At 32.1% G+C, this 18,471-nt stretch overlaps 1 protein-coding gene across 4 annotated transcripts in view; it reads right to left on the bottom strand.

The window, feature by feature from the left end:
• LOC143057073 (endothelin-converting enzyme homolog) overlaps positions 1-18,471 on the bottom strand; it is an 87,338-nt gene that overhangs the window by 17,882 nt on the left and 50,985 nt on the right. For all 4 annotated transcript variants that reach the window (XM_076230303.1, XM_076230304.1, XM_076230306.1 and 1 more), the window contains 5 exons: positions 13,384-13,627; positions 5,213-5,416; positions 2,283-2,560; positions 1,592-1,660; positions 722-838 (listed from right to left, as the gene is read on the bottom strand). In XM_076230303.1, coding sequence (XP_076086418.1) covers positions 722-838; positions 1,592-1,660; positions 2,283-2,560; positions 5,213-5,416; positions 13,384-13,627 — 912 coding nt within the window. The remainder of the gene's footprint in view (positions 1-721; positions 839-1,591; positions 1,661-2,282; positions 2,561-5,212; positions 5,417-13,383; positions 13,628-18,471) is intronic.

Below are 18,471 nucleotides of genomic sequence, written 5' to 3'. Positions count from 1 at the left end.
TACTGACGTATATATACGTAGTTGACTACGTATTGACGACAAACAATATTCCTACGACTTTTGCAATTTGGGAAATCTTAACTACTTGTCTTTAGAGATTTTCGGCGATTAAATATTGCAAACATTTGTTGTTTGACATCTTAGCCAAAAGCTCAGGGGATAATAAACTACATAAGGATTCCTAATGTGCTCTACTTCCTATGTGCAACTTCAAAACTTTTGGGAAAATCGACGATCATTTAAGGTTTTTCTGGTCATATTTTTTGTAATCCAGAATGAAAAGTATGAAAAAACTGTCCAATAAGTTATAAATAATATAGTAGCCAGCTAGATGATAACAATGGCACGTATTTCAGCATTTATTGGGTAGCACATAAAACCAGGGTGCTCGCATAAGGCAGCTTAACTGCCTAAAAATAAAGAGTTTTTTTTATTTGAATTTCAATTTGGTGTTGCAATACTTTTTTCCATGTATATATTAGAAATCCAATAAACATTTCTATCTATTACATTTATAAAATCATCAAAATGATATGAAATTCATTGTTATGCTTGTTTATTGTGTGTTTAATGCTACTTTCAGCAACCTGGAATATATCATGACTGGCAATTTTAATTGATGAGGTCAAAGTTCTTTGGGAGAACCAATGAAGTTTGTGCAAAAAACTGCACATAACATAGATGTATCCAATTATTCCAAATGCATCTATCTGTAACTTACATTAGCTATTTGTGTTTCAAACTCTATGACGTCTATCATCTGTTGCCTTGTACTGTTCTCCTCCTCTCCTAGGAGAACACCAACTTTTGTCAAGTACTTCAGATAAGCCTTCAATACCTACAGATATAAAATAATTCAAAATCATTATTTTTTTGAGGTGGTGATGGATTCACGTGAAGGTAACTCACGGAGGTAAATACATACTCTGAGAAACTTTAAAATAATAAAGGGACTTAACTCTTGAACAGCAAACATGAAATGTATCAAGGTCAGGTTTTAAGTTTTTGTATATGTATATGGTCCCTTACATTTTAAAATAATTAGGAATAGGCTGAAATATCCAACTGGATAGAAGCTCTTCTTGCACTGACAAATGTTTATTTGTTGAACGCTTTAATCAAGGTTTTCTATTTAGAAATATAATGTATATTATCACTATCAGGTATTTTTATATTTTCCTTTAAAAAGTCTTAATGTTTATTTACAGCTTAAAGCTTGAGTTGTAAATAAATCAAGTGACTGATTTGACTACATCACAGCTGTTATTCGGTAAGTGTTTGAGATTAAACATTCCAATAACACTATATTTGTTTTAATTTACAGATTGAAGTAAAACATATCTTTTATTCAAATCCAGAAGTTTGTTGACATGAACTGAACTTTCCCTCTCAAAATCCTTTGCAGAGCGAGTAAAAAATCTGTTGTTTTGTAAAAGACAAAGAAAAGTTTTGATGTGGTTAATTAAAAAATAGTTTATGGTGTATGTATTGGTAGATGAATATTACTACTGGATCACTCATTCAACGAGGCCATAAAATATATTTTATAAAGTATGTAACAATTTTGTGAAAATTATTCATGCTACATCACCTTATCTTCTGTGATAGATTTGTTCAAGTAGTAGTCTCTTTCTGGTAAACCAAGCCCTGATTGGTCAATCTGAAATAAATCACTCATTAATATGTAAATCTAATAAAAATGTACCTTTGAAATGAGTTTAAGATCAATATTTGAAATTAATCATACTTTAATTTCACTTTTTATAAAACAATTTTAAATATGAAGTTTTTTTTTTTATGTCTGTAAATTTTTCTTTTCTTTATCAAAACATTATAAATTTAAGTACTTTTTTAAACTGATGGTTACTGATTTTCTTATTGTTAAAACGGATGTGATAAGATTCTATCACAGGTTCATAAACCAGTGTGTTGTCATAATGAAATTTAAAACTGAATAATGAAATTTAAAACTGAATTGAGTACGTAAACACACATATACAATGCAAGATCAAAAAGCTACAAATGTTGTTCATGTTGAAGGTAAATTTATTGTTTTTATCCTGATGACAGTGCCCTAGGCACTGAAACATGTTGATCAATAAATTTCTGCAGCAGTCCCTAAAGTGTTGTTATAAAATTCTCTACATTTTATGTTTTTTATCATCACGACCCTGCATATCGAGGTATCCACTTTATGGACTCTACCGTACTACAAATTCACCAGGCGTTGGTTCACTTTCGTTTGTAATTGAAGGTAAATTATTCAAGGATCATGAACTTACCTGTAATATATTTGCAGATGAGTTTCTATCATCTTCACCAACCCAGACAGAAAAGAATGCATTAATTCCTAACATCTTAAGGTTTTCTATATATGTCTGAAGGTCAAATTTACTGGTACTTTGATTTGAAATGGACCAATCAGAGAAGTTTAATTTCAACAAGTCCAGTAAAGGCTTGGCACCAAGTTCTTCTATTGTTTTATTTTTATCCATACAAGAAGCGAAATATAGCTGAGATTTTCTTTCTGAAAGACTTGAACCTTTGGGCAAATCTTTATCTGTAAATATGTAAAAAATGGAAATTAAAAAAATTGAACAAAACAATTATTATGTATATAAGAAATATTCTTTTTTTGTAAAATTCTGAATGCTTTTAAAAGCCATAATGTGTAAATAACAGGCTATTATTTGAACTTGGAATTATTTTTGATTATGGAATTTGCATAATTTCTTGTGCTTGAAATTTGAGATAAATTCCATGTTTATTCTGTTCTTTTATGTTCAGTGCAACATTTTCTAAAGATATTACATTTTCAATAGAATGTACTATGCCATGCACAACACTATCTATACAAAATACATTTTATGGAAAGTGTTATGAACTACTCAAAACATTATAATACCAAATAAACATGGAATTTATTAAAAATTTCAAGCACAAGAAATTTTACAAATTCCATAATTAAAAATAATTCTAAGTTCAAATAATAATAGCCTGTTAAATGTTTCTTGTGTATGTATGTGTTCTTTGAGGATCACCCTGTGTAAGCTGCTCAGATCACATTAAATGATGATTTCAGGAAATTTAATAATAAAATGTTCATTTAAGGAACTTATCTGACGTCAAGGCTACAACTTACAGAGTTTAACAGTTACAAGGCCATCTGATTTATACAAATTGTTATTGTTTTGTTGAGACACTATACATTAGGACCTTGGATTTTATCTACACTTAATGTAACATTAGTCTAAAGTAAGTATAGAAACTGATGGGATTCATAGCAATATATTGATTACTTTGGTGAAACAGCATAGCACATACCTAGTTATTGAGGAAATAAAACAAAATATTCATCAAACAATTTGTTTACTATATATATACTAAAAAAAAAAACACTATACCATCATACAAAAAAAAAAAAAAAAAAAATATCCAGTTTCATCCCCATCTATATTTTAAATTTTTATGTTTTAGAACTACTGTTGGTATTTTCTTCAATTTCAATTTTGACAGCATGTGTTATCTGTCCATTTATTTACTTATGTCAGTGGCAGATCCAGGGGGAGGGTTCCGGGGTTGGAACCCCCTTTTTTTTTTGGACGATCAATGCATTTGAATGGGGACATAGTTGGAACCCCCCCCCTTTTTAAAATGGCTGGATCCGCCCCTGTAAGTGCTTTTTCGATCAAACTTTGTAGCTTTTTTAACAAGAAACATAACAGTTGATGTCAATAAAACTATAATACAAATTTAAAATAGCCTACTATCCTTTTAAAAAATAAATGAAACCTACACAAGACTAATATTAACATGTTACGTGTATGTATACAAATTCTATTCCATCTCTGCCTTATTATATTTATTTCTTTTTCTTACTTCTGGTCTTATAAACCTGATGAAGGTTATTTAAAAACATGGATTCTACACTGTAGGGATCTCCATGGCCTGTTTAACGATGGTGCCCCGCCATCGTTCAAATGTCTTGCGCCATTGTTAAATTGTCTTCCGCCATCGTTCAAAACTTCATCTTTTTTGTAGCCCGACGCCATTTTTTTAATCAATTATAATCAAATGCATGTAATTACATAACCCTTAGGCTTTTTTTTTGTTATAATCCAATACAGTTCTAACGACTGAGAGATATCTGGATTAAGATCGCTAATCACTTGTACCTGAGCTTGTACAGGTAGATCAACAAACCAAACAAGAGAATACTATCTAAGGATAGACAATCCATTTGTCAAATTAATCAACTAAGTTTCAGCAAATGATTATGATAATTAAGATTAAATAAATAAATTAATAATCCAGTTACTAACAGTTTAACAAGTCGAACACATGCTTTATTTTGACTTACGCAATGAGCATCCCCCTTTTTTAAGAAGTACAAAATAAGACGCAAAACAGTAAATATTTCATCGCAAATAACGAGTACTGCTGTAACGATAATTTAGAATTACTTTAAAAGTTAAAAGTAAAAAGTTAAATATTTCCTGCTAAGAAATATCGTATCGTAATTCTGAATTCATTCCGTATATTACAATCAAATTGATACATCCGTGTTTCTGGTTTTTATTCAGACTCGAAAGATGCATGTTGCACAGCATCAATTTGCCAGATAAAGTAATTAAAAACCTTTTCATTTGTCAACGTTTGCTTTACAAATCTCTTTTAACCTTTTACATAACCCGTACGAATCGTTTTGTTGTTGCTGCAAATCAGCCATACCGTCAATGGGTTCTGAATTTGACAGTGTCCATGAAAAATAAGCTCCACATCATATGATTTTTAACCCCCATAACAATTAACAAAAATACAAGAAATCTGCATGGGGACCTTCATGACAGCTTTTGGTCATTTTCGACTAAGGGGACACCATGAAGACTTGGCATTTGAATGGTTAAAAACGGCAGTAAATGAAAATGTTGATACTTCTAATTCTATAATGAAAATTCAAATAAATATAATTTAAATAAGCAATGAATTAGCATGTTCACCATTCCTTGTATGGAGGGATAAAATACTTTCGATTGCGCTACACTGTACAGTGTAGACACAGTTTGTAATGGTGAAAGTTCCTCCATCGTTCAATTTTCATCCATGGAGATCCCTGCACTAGTGTATTTTGTTCTTAACTGACAGTTCTCTCTTCAAAAATAATTAAGCCAAATGTCACAATAACAAGTAAAAAACTTAATAATCTTCATACCTATTGCTTTTTTCATTACAACTTGATTTTCCTGCCAGAGAACACTAAATGTTCCCCACCTGGAGTGACCTGAGGGTATAGGGTGAGCGTCAATCCAGCCACCACAAGCATACTGATAAAAATCATTACAGGGGTCTGCTTTCAGATCCATGGCATTTATCATGGAGCTGGCTACTGTAACACAAGCTGGGGTCAAACAAACAGCTGAAAGTAAAAATTAATTAAGTACAAAACTAGCTATATATGTATCAGTTACTAAAAAATAATACAATAAATGAGATTATACAGCTAAAAAATAAAATCCCCTTTCAAAATTGTTTAATATATCAAAACTGTTCTGATCCCCACCTTTTATATTTATAATTGGTCATGAGATTTAAGAGTTGTGCGCCGTGCATGTCTATATGGATCGAGTTTTAAGAGGTGTGCACCTTAATCAAAACTTGACATACCACTGAACTTTCAGATAATTTTGGATTGAGTAAAACCGTGAACCAGTAAATTTTGAAACTTCTACCATAAACAAGCTCCATAAACATTTGAAAAGGTCATGTAAAACAAATATATAATAGATATTAATAGATAAATTCAAAACTTTCAAAGTAAATCTGACAAGCCCACCAAAAAACAATTGCACAAGTCTTTTGCCTCTGAAGATAATAAATTAACTGTCTGACATGTCCAGACTCAACATGGTTATAGGGACTATACGATTTTTTTAATTTTCAGTATTTTTACTACAAATACATTTAAATTACTACAAAACGGATGTTTTTTCCTCAGATGAGTAAATCTAAGGAACAAATTTAATGATTACATCTATTATTATTTCTCGCTTGATTACCTGTCTTCAAGCATGTGTTATTAAACTGTCAACACAAACAATAATCAATCTGGTATCATTGTAAAGTCTGTTTATTACATTCGGTGATATAATTCCCGTCTCCATTGATTGATTTTACCATTACTACGGTGACTGATCCAATACAGAATACAAATGTCATATCCATGTGCGACACACAAATCAAATGATTCAAATTGGAATAGGGTATTAACTTGTTTTGGCATTAAGAGTTGAGAAAACTTATAAAAATAGCCAAATTTTGAAACTGTATTGATTAATGTTGTTAAAACAAAACCTAAAATGGCATGAAGTACATTAGTTCTTTAAATCTTGTCAATTCAATTTAAACTCATTGTAATATTTGACACTAATACTAGATTTTAAGACTTAGTTAAAACCATAGACAGTAACTCAGATTGATTAATTGATGTTTAATTCCACTTTCAGCACTATCATGACTATTGTGCTATTTGCATGATAAGTCACTGTTTATTAGATGAGAGAGAAAACTGACAATGAGTTCAGATATTTTCCAACCCTCATTTTTGGTTCCAATTGCAATTTAGGCTCCAATCACAAACAGAAATATGCACATTTTTTTCAAACTTTCAGATCTATTATCCGAAATCATATATAGACATTGTTGTAAGATTTTGTTGGTGTTGTTCCTTCTTAGAATGCTGAGTTTTGTATCCAATTTTTCAAAATTTTTCCTCAGTATAAAAGGACTTATATATTTTCTCCAAAGCCATTATATTTCAATAAACATTTATTCCCAATTGCATGAGCCCTTGGCCCCTCCCCGAAGCACCAAGAAAATCACTGTAGTCAATTAGGATTGGAGTTGAGCACACCTGCCATGTGTGGGACTCGAACAACCTTACTGGAGACACTCACAGGCTATTGATAGAGTAGTTTGACAACTCAAAAGACCACTCAGCCATCGAGGACCCCATTGACATTTGCAACTTCAATGCAAACATATCTTTAACAAGACCAATTTAGTAATATCTATAATATTAAAATAACGAGGTCCAATTTGTCAGTCGTCATCAGGTAAAAAAAAACAAATCAAAGAATTCAACTTTATATATAGTTAATATAGGACAATGGTGTAGATTAAAAATTACACCACTCCAGACCCTTTTGTTTTCCACATAATTAATATTGCCAATAATTAACAAGTTTCGGGTCGAATACAATACCGATACCAATAGTTACATTCACCTGTTACCTATTATCTTATCTACCTATACGTTCCGCATCTGACAGGCGCACCACCAAACGGTGTATTTAGGATTTTGGTGTATACACGAGTCATAATTAAGTCACAGGGTTGACACTACATGTACTAAATTCAATCATTGTCAAATTGTTCCCTATTGTAGTATTTTAATCAGTAAGACTTTCTAAGTTAACTAGATATCATTGAGATGGGAGCCATCTCTGTGGGCCCCGCTGTCAATAACGTGGGGTAAATAAGTTGTATGGATAATCTGATATGAAGCATTATTTGAAGTTATTACATAGTCTCATGTGTGATTTTGATCTAAGATTTTAAGTTAAAACTGATAAATATTCTCATCTTACTTTCATAGTATAATAGTGATATGACTGCATGATGTGAACTCATTGTTTACTACTCTAAGGTGACTTCTGGATATATGGATTGATGTTTGAACAATATGTTTAAAGGTGCTGCCCAATTGATATTTGTCACATATTTTTAGAATTATGCCTTCAATATATTATGACCCACCAAGTATAAAGTATGAAATATTAATGGTTCTCGAGAGGTAGAGCGGACATTATTTGTTAAGAACAACGAACAGATGGACAGACCGACAGACTGATCTTAGACCTAGGATGCATACATTATGACACATTCTCTTGTGTTGGTTAATATATATGTTAAGTTGAAAATGTTTGTCAGGTATAAAGTATGAAATAATAACAGCTGTCCTCTCAAAATATGTGGATCAAATTTGTTAGCGATGGACAGACCAACAGACAGACAGACCTTTGACCTAGGAAGTGGTACATATATCATGACACACCCTCTGGTGTTGGTTAAAATAGATGTCAAGTATAATATTTGAAATCATAACGGTTTTCAAGATATAGAGCGGACACAATCTTCACCACAGGACACAGGGTTGTCAACTGAAACCAAAGTTTTTTTGACGTTGACCTTTGACCTAGGAAGTTGTACATACATCATGACACGCCCTCTGGTGGTGGTTAAAATGTATGACAAGTATATACTTTGAAATCATAACGATTATCTAGATATGGAGCGGACACGATCTTCACCACAGGACACAGGATTGTCAACTCGAAACCAAAGTTTTTGACCTTGACCTTTGACCTAGGAAGTTGTACATACATCATGACACACCCTCTGGTGGTTGTTAAAATGGATGTCAAGTATAAACTTTGAAATCATAATGGTTATCTAGATATGGAGCGGACACGATCTTCACCACAGGACACGGGGTTGTCAACTGAAACCAAAGTTTTTGACCTTGACCTTTGACCTAGGAAGTTGTACATACAACATGACACACCCTCTGGTGTTGGTTAATACTCATGTTAAGTATTAAGTATGAAATCATAACGGTTCTCTAGATATGGAGCGGACACGAAAGTGTTACGGACGGACGGACGGACGGACGGACAGACTGATCACTATAGGGCGACCCGCCGTCGGCGAGGCCCTAATAATACGAATACTAAAAATCTGGACTTAAAATAAGGCATATAGGAACAGTTTTCAATTTGTTAGCGGCCATGACATAAAACAGCGAATCAAACAATTCAACTTTATTATAACTAATATAGGACAATGCTGTTGATTAAAAAGTACTCCATTCCATGACCTTTTGTTTTCCAAATAATTAAATATTACCAATAATTGATAAGTTCCAGGTCGGCGGGTTCACACATAAAGAGTTTGAAAGCAGAGAAAACTGTATCTTATAATCGGCATGACTTTAGCAGATGACAAAACCAATACTTAAATAAGGCTTACACATAGTTATATACTTTAATTCAGTCATGGACCCGCGATTATAATCACGGGTGTGTTCTAGTGTACTCTATAAGAAGAATTCATCAGAGATTAGAACTCAGAGGAATTGTGTTTCCTAAACAAAGTTTACATAGTGAATACAGATTTATTGTGGAAGCATAATTTGTTATTTCAAGATGAATTGTGCTTTCACAGTAATTTCTAATTTTTTTATAAAATTCAGATAATGCTTTGACAAATTTATGACATCTATGTCCATGCTTAAAAAGTTTCTAAGAATTCAAAATAGTGTGTTCATTGATATTTGCAGGTTCAGTGTTATACCTTTAACAAGACCAATCTAGTAATTCATTTCTGAATTTGGTGTATAAATATTCGCATACGCTTAAATCAGTAATTTGGTTTTCACACATATATATCCAGATTTCGTGCCTTTTCTCTTGTCGAGAAAAATTTACTGATCAGAACGACACATATATTTTGCATTCATGATATGTGATTAAATGCAGTTATCTCTTTTTCTGATTTAACATTTTTATATTTGTAGAACCTACCATTTTTCGGAGATCCAGAGACCATGATTTACATGACCAGAGTTGTCACAATTTATTTCTATTAAACTGATCAGTACAATTTCTCATCCCACATTGCTTTTTATTTTATTTATGTATTATTAAGACAATTTTTATGTTCATATAATGAGTATAGCGAAGGTAAATAAATATATACTTTATAAGAAGGAGTCATCAGGGATTAAAAGTTGTTATTAATTGTCAGTAATGTAAATTGTCAATAGTATAGAATGCCCTACAGTTACATATAGAGAAGAATTTGTCAACACAGCAATCATGAAGGCCAAAGTCCCATTAACTTGAAAAAAGTATAATTACAATGTGTTTGCAACTACAAGAAATGTAAATAATTATTCCTTATGGCTATATTTCAGTAGGAGTAGGGCCACAATTAAAAATATTTCAGTTTGCCCAAACCCGACCCATGATGACTGGGTGTGGGTAGGTAGGTAGGCAAATTCTTTTTTTTTTTCAGAATTTGCATGAAAATATTAAAAGATCTTAAAACAGTACATCTGTTTTTTTCGTCAAACCTAAAATGTAGAGTCAACCAAAAGCCATGAATTTAAAACCTCTATACATAATTAAATTAGTCTACTTTATGATTTGTATCCTGATATGTTTATAACCCTGACAATTGCTACATGTGTGAAAGGGCTGGTGGATTTATGAAGTGATTTTCAACAGTTACATCAACACATGTTTGTGTAAAAAAAATATCAGCTGACTACGTATGTATTGATTTAATTTGTTTGCAGTTTTTAAACCCTATATCTATTAATTAAAATAGATTAAATGTCCTAAAATATTTTAAATGAATTATTATCTACCATCCATAGTTTCTGTCTTTTTTTTTTGTTTTGAAAATTTATATTTTAATAATTACATTAGATGTATGTTTCATTATAATATTTTATTCTGATTGTTTAACTGCACATCACGTGTTATTCCGTAAGCAGTTGCATTGCTCAATACAACTTTTCACTCATGATAACATGGATAACAGTGCTCCAACAATAAAGTGCACGGTGAATTAAATAATAAAATATATAAAATTCGTGTTTTCATGATCATAGCTAAAAAATGTAATTATAAGTATTGAATGCTTCTTTTTGTAACTTTATAGGGTTGTAAAAGCTTGACGGTGCGTACATTTTTAGAATGAAGCGCTTCCGCGCTTCATACAAAATGTACTTCGGTCAACGCTTTTACACCCCAATAAATTTACAAAAAGAAGCATTCAATTTTTAACATTATCACACAGGTAAACTAATTTGGCTATAAATAGATCAAAGCATGTTCTGTAGAATCTCCAAACTAAAAACATATTTGTTATAATTTTATTTCTTTAAATAATCAAGTTTAAATTTTTGAAAATAATCATTATTGATAAAGTATAATTGCATAAAGTTAACGTTTTCTGAAGACTATTTTATTTTTAGGTCATCAGGTTCCAGAGGCTTCCTCACAAATTTGTATACAAATCCCACCATGTGTTTACTTTTGCACATGTGAAAAAAATATTTCTGACAAAAGCCAGATTTCTCTTGTCAAAGGGGATTTATATTTATATTGCAATAAATTATTCAGAAGGAGTTGCATTCAGTTAAGATTATATTCTGATTCTGTGAGCAATTATAGTTTTATCAAATTCTCCCAAACAGCAACGTACTGATCTTGTCAACTAAGACTTGTAAATTTGAACTATTTGAATAAAAAGGCATCTAATTCACATGATAAAGGAAGATTATAATTAAAGACAACAATTTATCAAGAAATAATTCCTTTTTATTCAGTAAAAACAAAATCTTCTTGCAAGATTGTAAATTCGCAACTTCCGGGTCCATTTCCTGTCAGAATAACATTGAAAATATTCGATTGCACATGGTTTTGAACAAATCTACCTGAATATTCTATCAGATATTCGTTTACACGATGAAATTAACATTGAGCATATAGGTAAGGGTTTGGTAGTACAGACAACTAGAGCGTAAAAAAAACTGTGTGTGCCACTTCACATGTTTCACTTCTTTACGTTCGTTAAGTCAGAAGATAAAAACAGAGAACATCGAATATTGATTAACTGCATCTCTTATGCGCTTTCTTTTAATCTTATTCATAGTTACTTCAAACGCAAAGACGACAAACTTCAAGTTTTAAACGATGACGGAGCGGACACGAAAAAAATCCGCAAAAAAAAAAATTCTTCTAAAAAACGTCAAAAAAAGAATTTGAGTCGGCGGGTTTATTTTGGGTCGGTCGCGTTTGGGCAAACATACAATCTTTTTATTTTGGCCTAGCTAAAGATCTTATATAGACTTATAGATGTACACAATATATTACATGTATTACTCAATACTTTAAAAAAAAAACTCCATTAAATCTTGCATAGATTAAGAGCAAATAGTTTTGTTGCAAGTATTTATGGAAGTATTTCTGAGAAAATCCTATAAATTGTTTGAAAATTATGAGGTAAAAAAATATTTGAACATAAATCAAGTATACTATAATATAATTCCAGCTAAAGTCTTGTGAAAATTTAAACTTGTTAGCACATTGTACTGTATAAACACACTTATCATAAAAGGTAAAACTTAAATCAATGTAAAAATATGTATAAAATAACATAAATGGGGAATGTGTCCATGGGACACAGATGATGCCTCTCTTTACATATATATACATTATAAAGGGATACAACTCAAGAATCTGTCAAAGTGACACCATATTTTCAAACTTGATCCGTGTTTTGTAGTCATTTATATAGCATTGTGTATAATAACATTTATATATATATATATATAGAGGCAAACTAAAGTTAGAGAACTGAAACCATTTTGAGACGTCTGGACGTACAAACATACATAATTTAAAGGACTTGTGGACGAACAAGGGTGAAACTTGATGCTGCAATGAGCATCAAAAATACCTTCAATTGACTTTTCCAGCAGTGCTAAGCTAAACAATGCTGTTAAAAGAGTACAATGCTTTTTTTGCAGGATTTTTTTTTAAATGAATGGAGATAAAAGTTTTGTATTCAAATATTAGCTAGCATTAATCTAAGGATTCTTGGTTTCAAATAACTATATATTGCCTTATCTGATATGTTGCCAAGTACAACCAAAATATAGTGACTCAGTTGATCATGATTTGAAATTGTGTCTGCACAAAATTACAATATGTTGCAAGAACATGTATTTACATTTTAACTCGGGTAGATATTTGTCTCATTGGTGATTCATGTCACATCTTCTATATTTTCATATTGATAACATAAGGTTGATGTATAAGAATATCTAGCAGTTACGTTCTAAGTATGTCACAACTTTGTTGTTTCTCTGCAACTCTAATGGCATCCAGGGTAGTAATAGCTGTGTGTTGAAGACCATACCTTGACCTATAAATTGATTTACAAATTGCAACTTGAAGAGTCGTCTCATTGGCACATATAACACATCTTATATCTAGTAAGAGGGGGCCTCGATGGCCAAGTGGTCTAAGTAGTTCACTACTGTAATCACTAGCCAGTCAACACTGAGGTTGTGAGTTCGCACCCCACTTGTGCAGATGCAATTAACTCCAATCTTAATTGACTTAAGGATTGTCAGTGTTTCTATCGAGGATCAATGGTTTTCTGCAGGTACTCAGCTGGCTTCCTCCACCGATGAAAGCTGACCGCCATGAAATAGTTCAAAAGTGGCGTAAAAAAAGTAAGTAAATTTACCTTGTTCCTTCATCTTGATTATCTGTTTATGTTTTGTGGCCACCAGTATTGCTAGTATGATAACTGTAATACAAAGGAGGACATTGAATACAAACAAGAACCTCTCGAGTACAGTTTTCCTCTGCCATAACGTCAGACCACCCTTAAATACTACACTGGCATTGAAGTCTATAGCTGGGGGACTGCCTCCGTTTGATATGTCATCTTCTTCAAAGTTGGTTCGTTTGTAGCCCTGACTGGACATCTGAAATATAAGTATACATATATAATATATTAGATCAATTTCAGAAAAATATAAAAAAAATATTATGACTTACCAAGCCCTTCAACAGTTTATGTTGAATTCAAGAAAGTTTTTTTTTTAACACCCATCTAAAATCACCCTATAAGTTGGACTTAGTTTAAATGCAATTAAATTAATGCTCACCTTGGTCTATCTATAACAGTACTTTCTGTGGAAAATGTTATGGAAAATCTTCAAATTTTAAGAAAATTGTTAAAAATTGACTATGAAGGGCAATAACTCCTTAGGGGGTCAATTGACTATTTTGGTCATACCGACTTATTTTTAGTTCTTACTTTGCTGTACATTATTGCTGTTTACAGTTTATCTCTATCTATAATAATATTCAAGATAATAACAAAAAAACAGCAAAATTTCCTCAAAATTACCAATTCAGGGGCAGCAACCTAACAACGCATTATCCGATTCATCTGATAATTCCAGGACAGATAGACCTGATGAACAATTTTACCCCATGTCAGATTTGCTCTAAATGCTTTGGTTTTTGAGTTATAAGCCAAAAACTGCATTTTACCCCGATGTTCTATTTTTAGCCATGGCGGCCATCTTGGTTGGTTGGCTGGGTCACGCCACATATTTACTAAACTAGATACCCCAATGATGATTGTGGCCAAGTTTAGTTTAATTTGGCCTAGTAGTTTCAGAGGAGAAGATTTTTGTAAAAACGACGAAAAAGTTGTCAAAATTGACTATAAAGGGCAATAACTCCTTAAGGGGTTGACTGACAATTTTGGTCATTTTGACTTATTTGTAGGTCTTATTTTGCTGAACATTATTGCTGTTTACAGTTTCTCTATCTATAATAGTATTCAAGATAATAACCAAAAACTGCAAAATTTCCTTAAAATTACCAATTCAGGGGCAGCAACCCAACAACAGGTGGTCCGATTCGTCTGAAAATTTCAGGGCAGATAGATCTTGACCTGATCAACAATTTAACCCCTTGTCAGATTTGCTCTAAATGCTTTCGTTTTAAAGATTTATAAGCCAAAATATACATTTTACCCCTGTGTTCTATTTTAAGCCATGGCGGCCATCTTGGTTTCAACTAGATACCCCAAGGATGATTGTGACCAAGTTTGGTTAAATTTGGCCAAGTAGTTTCAGAGGAGAAGATTTTTGTAAAAGTTTACGGACGCCGGACCCCAAGTGATGAGAAAAGCTCACTTCAGCCGTATAGGAAAAGCAAAATGAGAATGTTGAATTTGATGTATGCCTTTTTGTGCTACTTTGTTACATTTGTTGTTTATGTAGTGATATTAAGATGATAACACAATATTGACTGTTGTAGCCCTATTTTTGACATTTTTACTCTTTGAGTATGTTTGTTTTGTTCATGCATCGTTGACAATGTAATGGAATTTGATGCGACTGTCATACAAGTGAGAGGTTTAGCTAGCTATAAAACCAAGTTCAATCCACCATTTTCTACATTAGAAAATGCCTGTACCAAGTCAGGAATATGACAGTTGTTATCCATTCGTTTGATGTGCTTGGACTTTTGATTTTGCCTTTTGATTTTTGATTTTCCTTTTTGAATTTTCCTTGGAGTTCAGTATTTTTGTGTTTTTAATTTGACCTTTTAGGTCAGGTGAGCTAAAAACAGCAAAATTTCCTTAAAATTACCAATTTAGGGGCAGCAACCCAACAACCAGTCCAATCCATTTGAAAATTTCAGGGCAGATAGATCTTGACCTAATAAACAATTTAACCCAATCAGATTTGCTCTAAATGCTTTGGTTTTTAAGTTATAAGCCAAAAACTGCATTTTACCCCTATGTTCTATTTTTAGCCGTGGCGGCCATCTTGGTTGGATGGCTGGGTCACAGGACACATTTTTCAAACTAAATACACCAAAGATGATTGTGACCTAGTTTGGATTCATTTGGCCCAGTAGTTTCAGAGAAGATTTTTGTAAAAGATTACTAAGATTTACAAAAAATGTTGACTTATTTGTAAATCTTACTTTGCTGAACATTATTGCTGTTTACAGTTTAACTATCTATAATAACATTCAAGATAATATCAGCAAAATTTCCTTAAAATTACCAAATCAGGGGCAGCAACACAACAATGGGTTGTCCAATTTATCAGAAAATTTCAGGGCAGATAAATCTTGACCTGATCAACAATTTTACCCCTTGCCAGATTTGCTCTAAATGCCTTGGTTTTTGAGTTATAAGCCAAAAACTGCATTTTACACCTATTTTCTATTTTTAGCCATGGTGGCCATCTTGGTTGATTGGCTTGGTCACTGGACACATTTTTTAAACTAGATACCCCAATGATAATTGTGGCCAAGTTTGGTTTAATTTGGCCCAGTAGTTTCAGGCCAGGTGAGCAAAAAAGCAAGTACCAACTCCAGTGCTAAAGAGAAAAGGACAAAATGCAATCTACCAGCTATATATATATAGATACTGATGAAACTTGCATGTTTTGTTAAATACACTTTTTAATCAGACTTGTACATGGTTTTATTTTTGTTTTAATTAAGAAAGACATGTTTTAATTAAGAAATACATATGTTTGTATCATATTATAAATTTTGGTTATGCCAGAGAAAATAACACTTTTTAATCAGACTTGCACATGGTTTTATTTTTGTTTTGTCAAGAAAGACACAGCAAAAATCCAGGACAAACAATTGGCTAACAATGTGAAGAAAGATGCACATTTAGTGAAATACACTTTTTAATCAAAATTATACATGGTTTTATTTTTGTTCTGATTACAGCAAAAGTGCCAGTACCAACAAGAAGACCAATATTAAAGAAAAACACAGGTTCGTATCATATTGAAAAGCTTGGTTACGCCGGAGAAAAACACACTTTTTAATCAGACTTACACATGGTTTTATTTTTGTTTTGTCAAAAAGACACAGCAAAAAACCAGGACAAACAGTTGGCTAACAAAGTGAAGAAAGATAGTCATTTTGTGAAATACACTTTTTAATCAGAATTATACATGGTTTTATTTTTGTTCCGATTACAGCAAAAGTGCCAGTACCCGAAAGACAGCAAGTATTAAAGAAAAACACAGGTTCATCTTATTAAAAAGTTTGGTTATGCCAGAAAAAAACACTTTTTTTAATCAGACTTACACATGGTTTTATTAATTGTTTTTGTCAAGAAAGACAGCAAAAATCCAGGACAAACAATTGGCTAACGATGTGAAGAAAGATGCACATTTTGTGAAATACACTTTTTAATCGAATTATACATGGTTTTATTAATTATTGTTTTGATTACAGCAAAAGTGCCAGTACCAACTAGAAGGCCAATAATAAATTTTAGAGTAGAGAAAGGCACAGGTTCGAATTGGTTGAAAAGTTCCTGAGTTAATGCACGGACACGACTGGAAACTCCATTTTTCAATCTTTCAAGAACCATTTCTCCTGAACGGTAAAAGTCAAACTAGCCATTATTGAACTTGACCTTCATTTAGTTGTCAGTAACAACATATTAAAAGTTTAAAAGCTTTGGTTGAACGGTTCATGAGTTAATGCACGGACACGACTGGAAACTCCATTTTTCAATCTTTCAAGAACCATAACTCCTGAACGGTTCATGAGTTAATGCACGGACAACATTTGATTGCCGCCCGCCCGCCCGACGTACATCCTCAAAGCAATAACAGACATTTTTGTCACAAAAATCTGGTTAAAAATAACATTTAGACGTGTTTCTTGGCCCAGTTGCTGCATAGATGTTATAATAAACACAAAATGCATTTAATATTCTATAGTATCGGCCGTAAAAACGCTGTCAAAATATATTTTTTTTAAAGAATGTTGAGAGAGAGAAAAACCTTGTAAAAAAGTAAAAGTGAAACCATTTGTGTGTCTGAATATTGACAATCTTATAAAGTGATTGGTTCTTGGGGTTGACAATCAAATTATACTTTAGAGTTAGGACATATGGTTGGATCTCCCCTTTTAACATTGGCTTGATTCTGATCTGCCCCTGGTTTTTTTTTCATTCAAAGCATTATATAATGTTAATTATAATAAACAGATGTAGATTTTACAGGAAATACAAATTTAATATATCTTTTTTTTTTTACTGAAGTTTTATTGCTATAAATATACATAATTGTAGTTGCCATCTTTACTATGACGCACACTGCAGTCAGAATTGCAACAATATGGAGAAGGGATTTATAGCATAATTATTCTTTAAAATAATAACTTTCTTTTTTTCCTTATTAGGCAACAGTCTACAGTCAAACTCAACTAGCTATATATATATAGAGGTGTCAAAAGGAAAATGGAAGGTATAAGACATAATTTTTTGTAAGGGAGCTACCATTTCATTTTTATGGGGAGGCTTAAGGATGAAATATAAAAATTAGACAGTACTGGAATTTGAGGGGGGAGCAGGATGACTATTTATGTAAAAAAAATCAAAGAGAAGAAGAGTTGCAACAATATGGAGAAGGGATTTATAGCATAATGCTTTCCTTATTAGGCAACAATTCAGTTATCCAGGAGCTATGAAAAAGAAAAGTGACGGCAACAGACATCATTTTTTTGTAAGAAGCTACTATAGCAAGGATGAAATATGAAAAAATAGGCAAAGAACTTTCCCGTTTTTAATCCCCCAATTCAATAGTTTTTATTCACCATGCAATTTATTTAATATTTTTTACAATAGTTACACTTGTGTGAGTGTTATTTATCTTTAATTTTATATCCAACTATTCATATTCTTTATCTAATAACAAGATCCTATGGCTTTCATAAGACCAATTTCTCAGTAATTGGTCAAAAACAATTTAATTTGATG

Source organism: Mytilus galloprovincialis, chromosome 13 (genome assembly GCF_965363235.1).
Source record: "Mytilus galloprovincialis chromosome 13, xbMytGall1.hap1.1, whole genome shotgun sequence".
Classification (NCBI taxonomy): Eukaryota; Metazoa; Mollusca; class Bivalvia; order Mytilida; family Mytilidae; genus Mytilus; species Mytilus galloprovincialis.
Note: the sequence above shows the minus strand (reverse complement) of the source record. Positions and strands in the feature narration are given on the sequence as shown.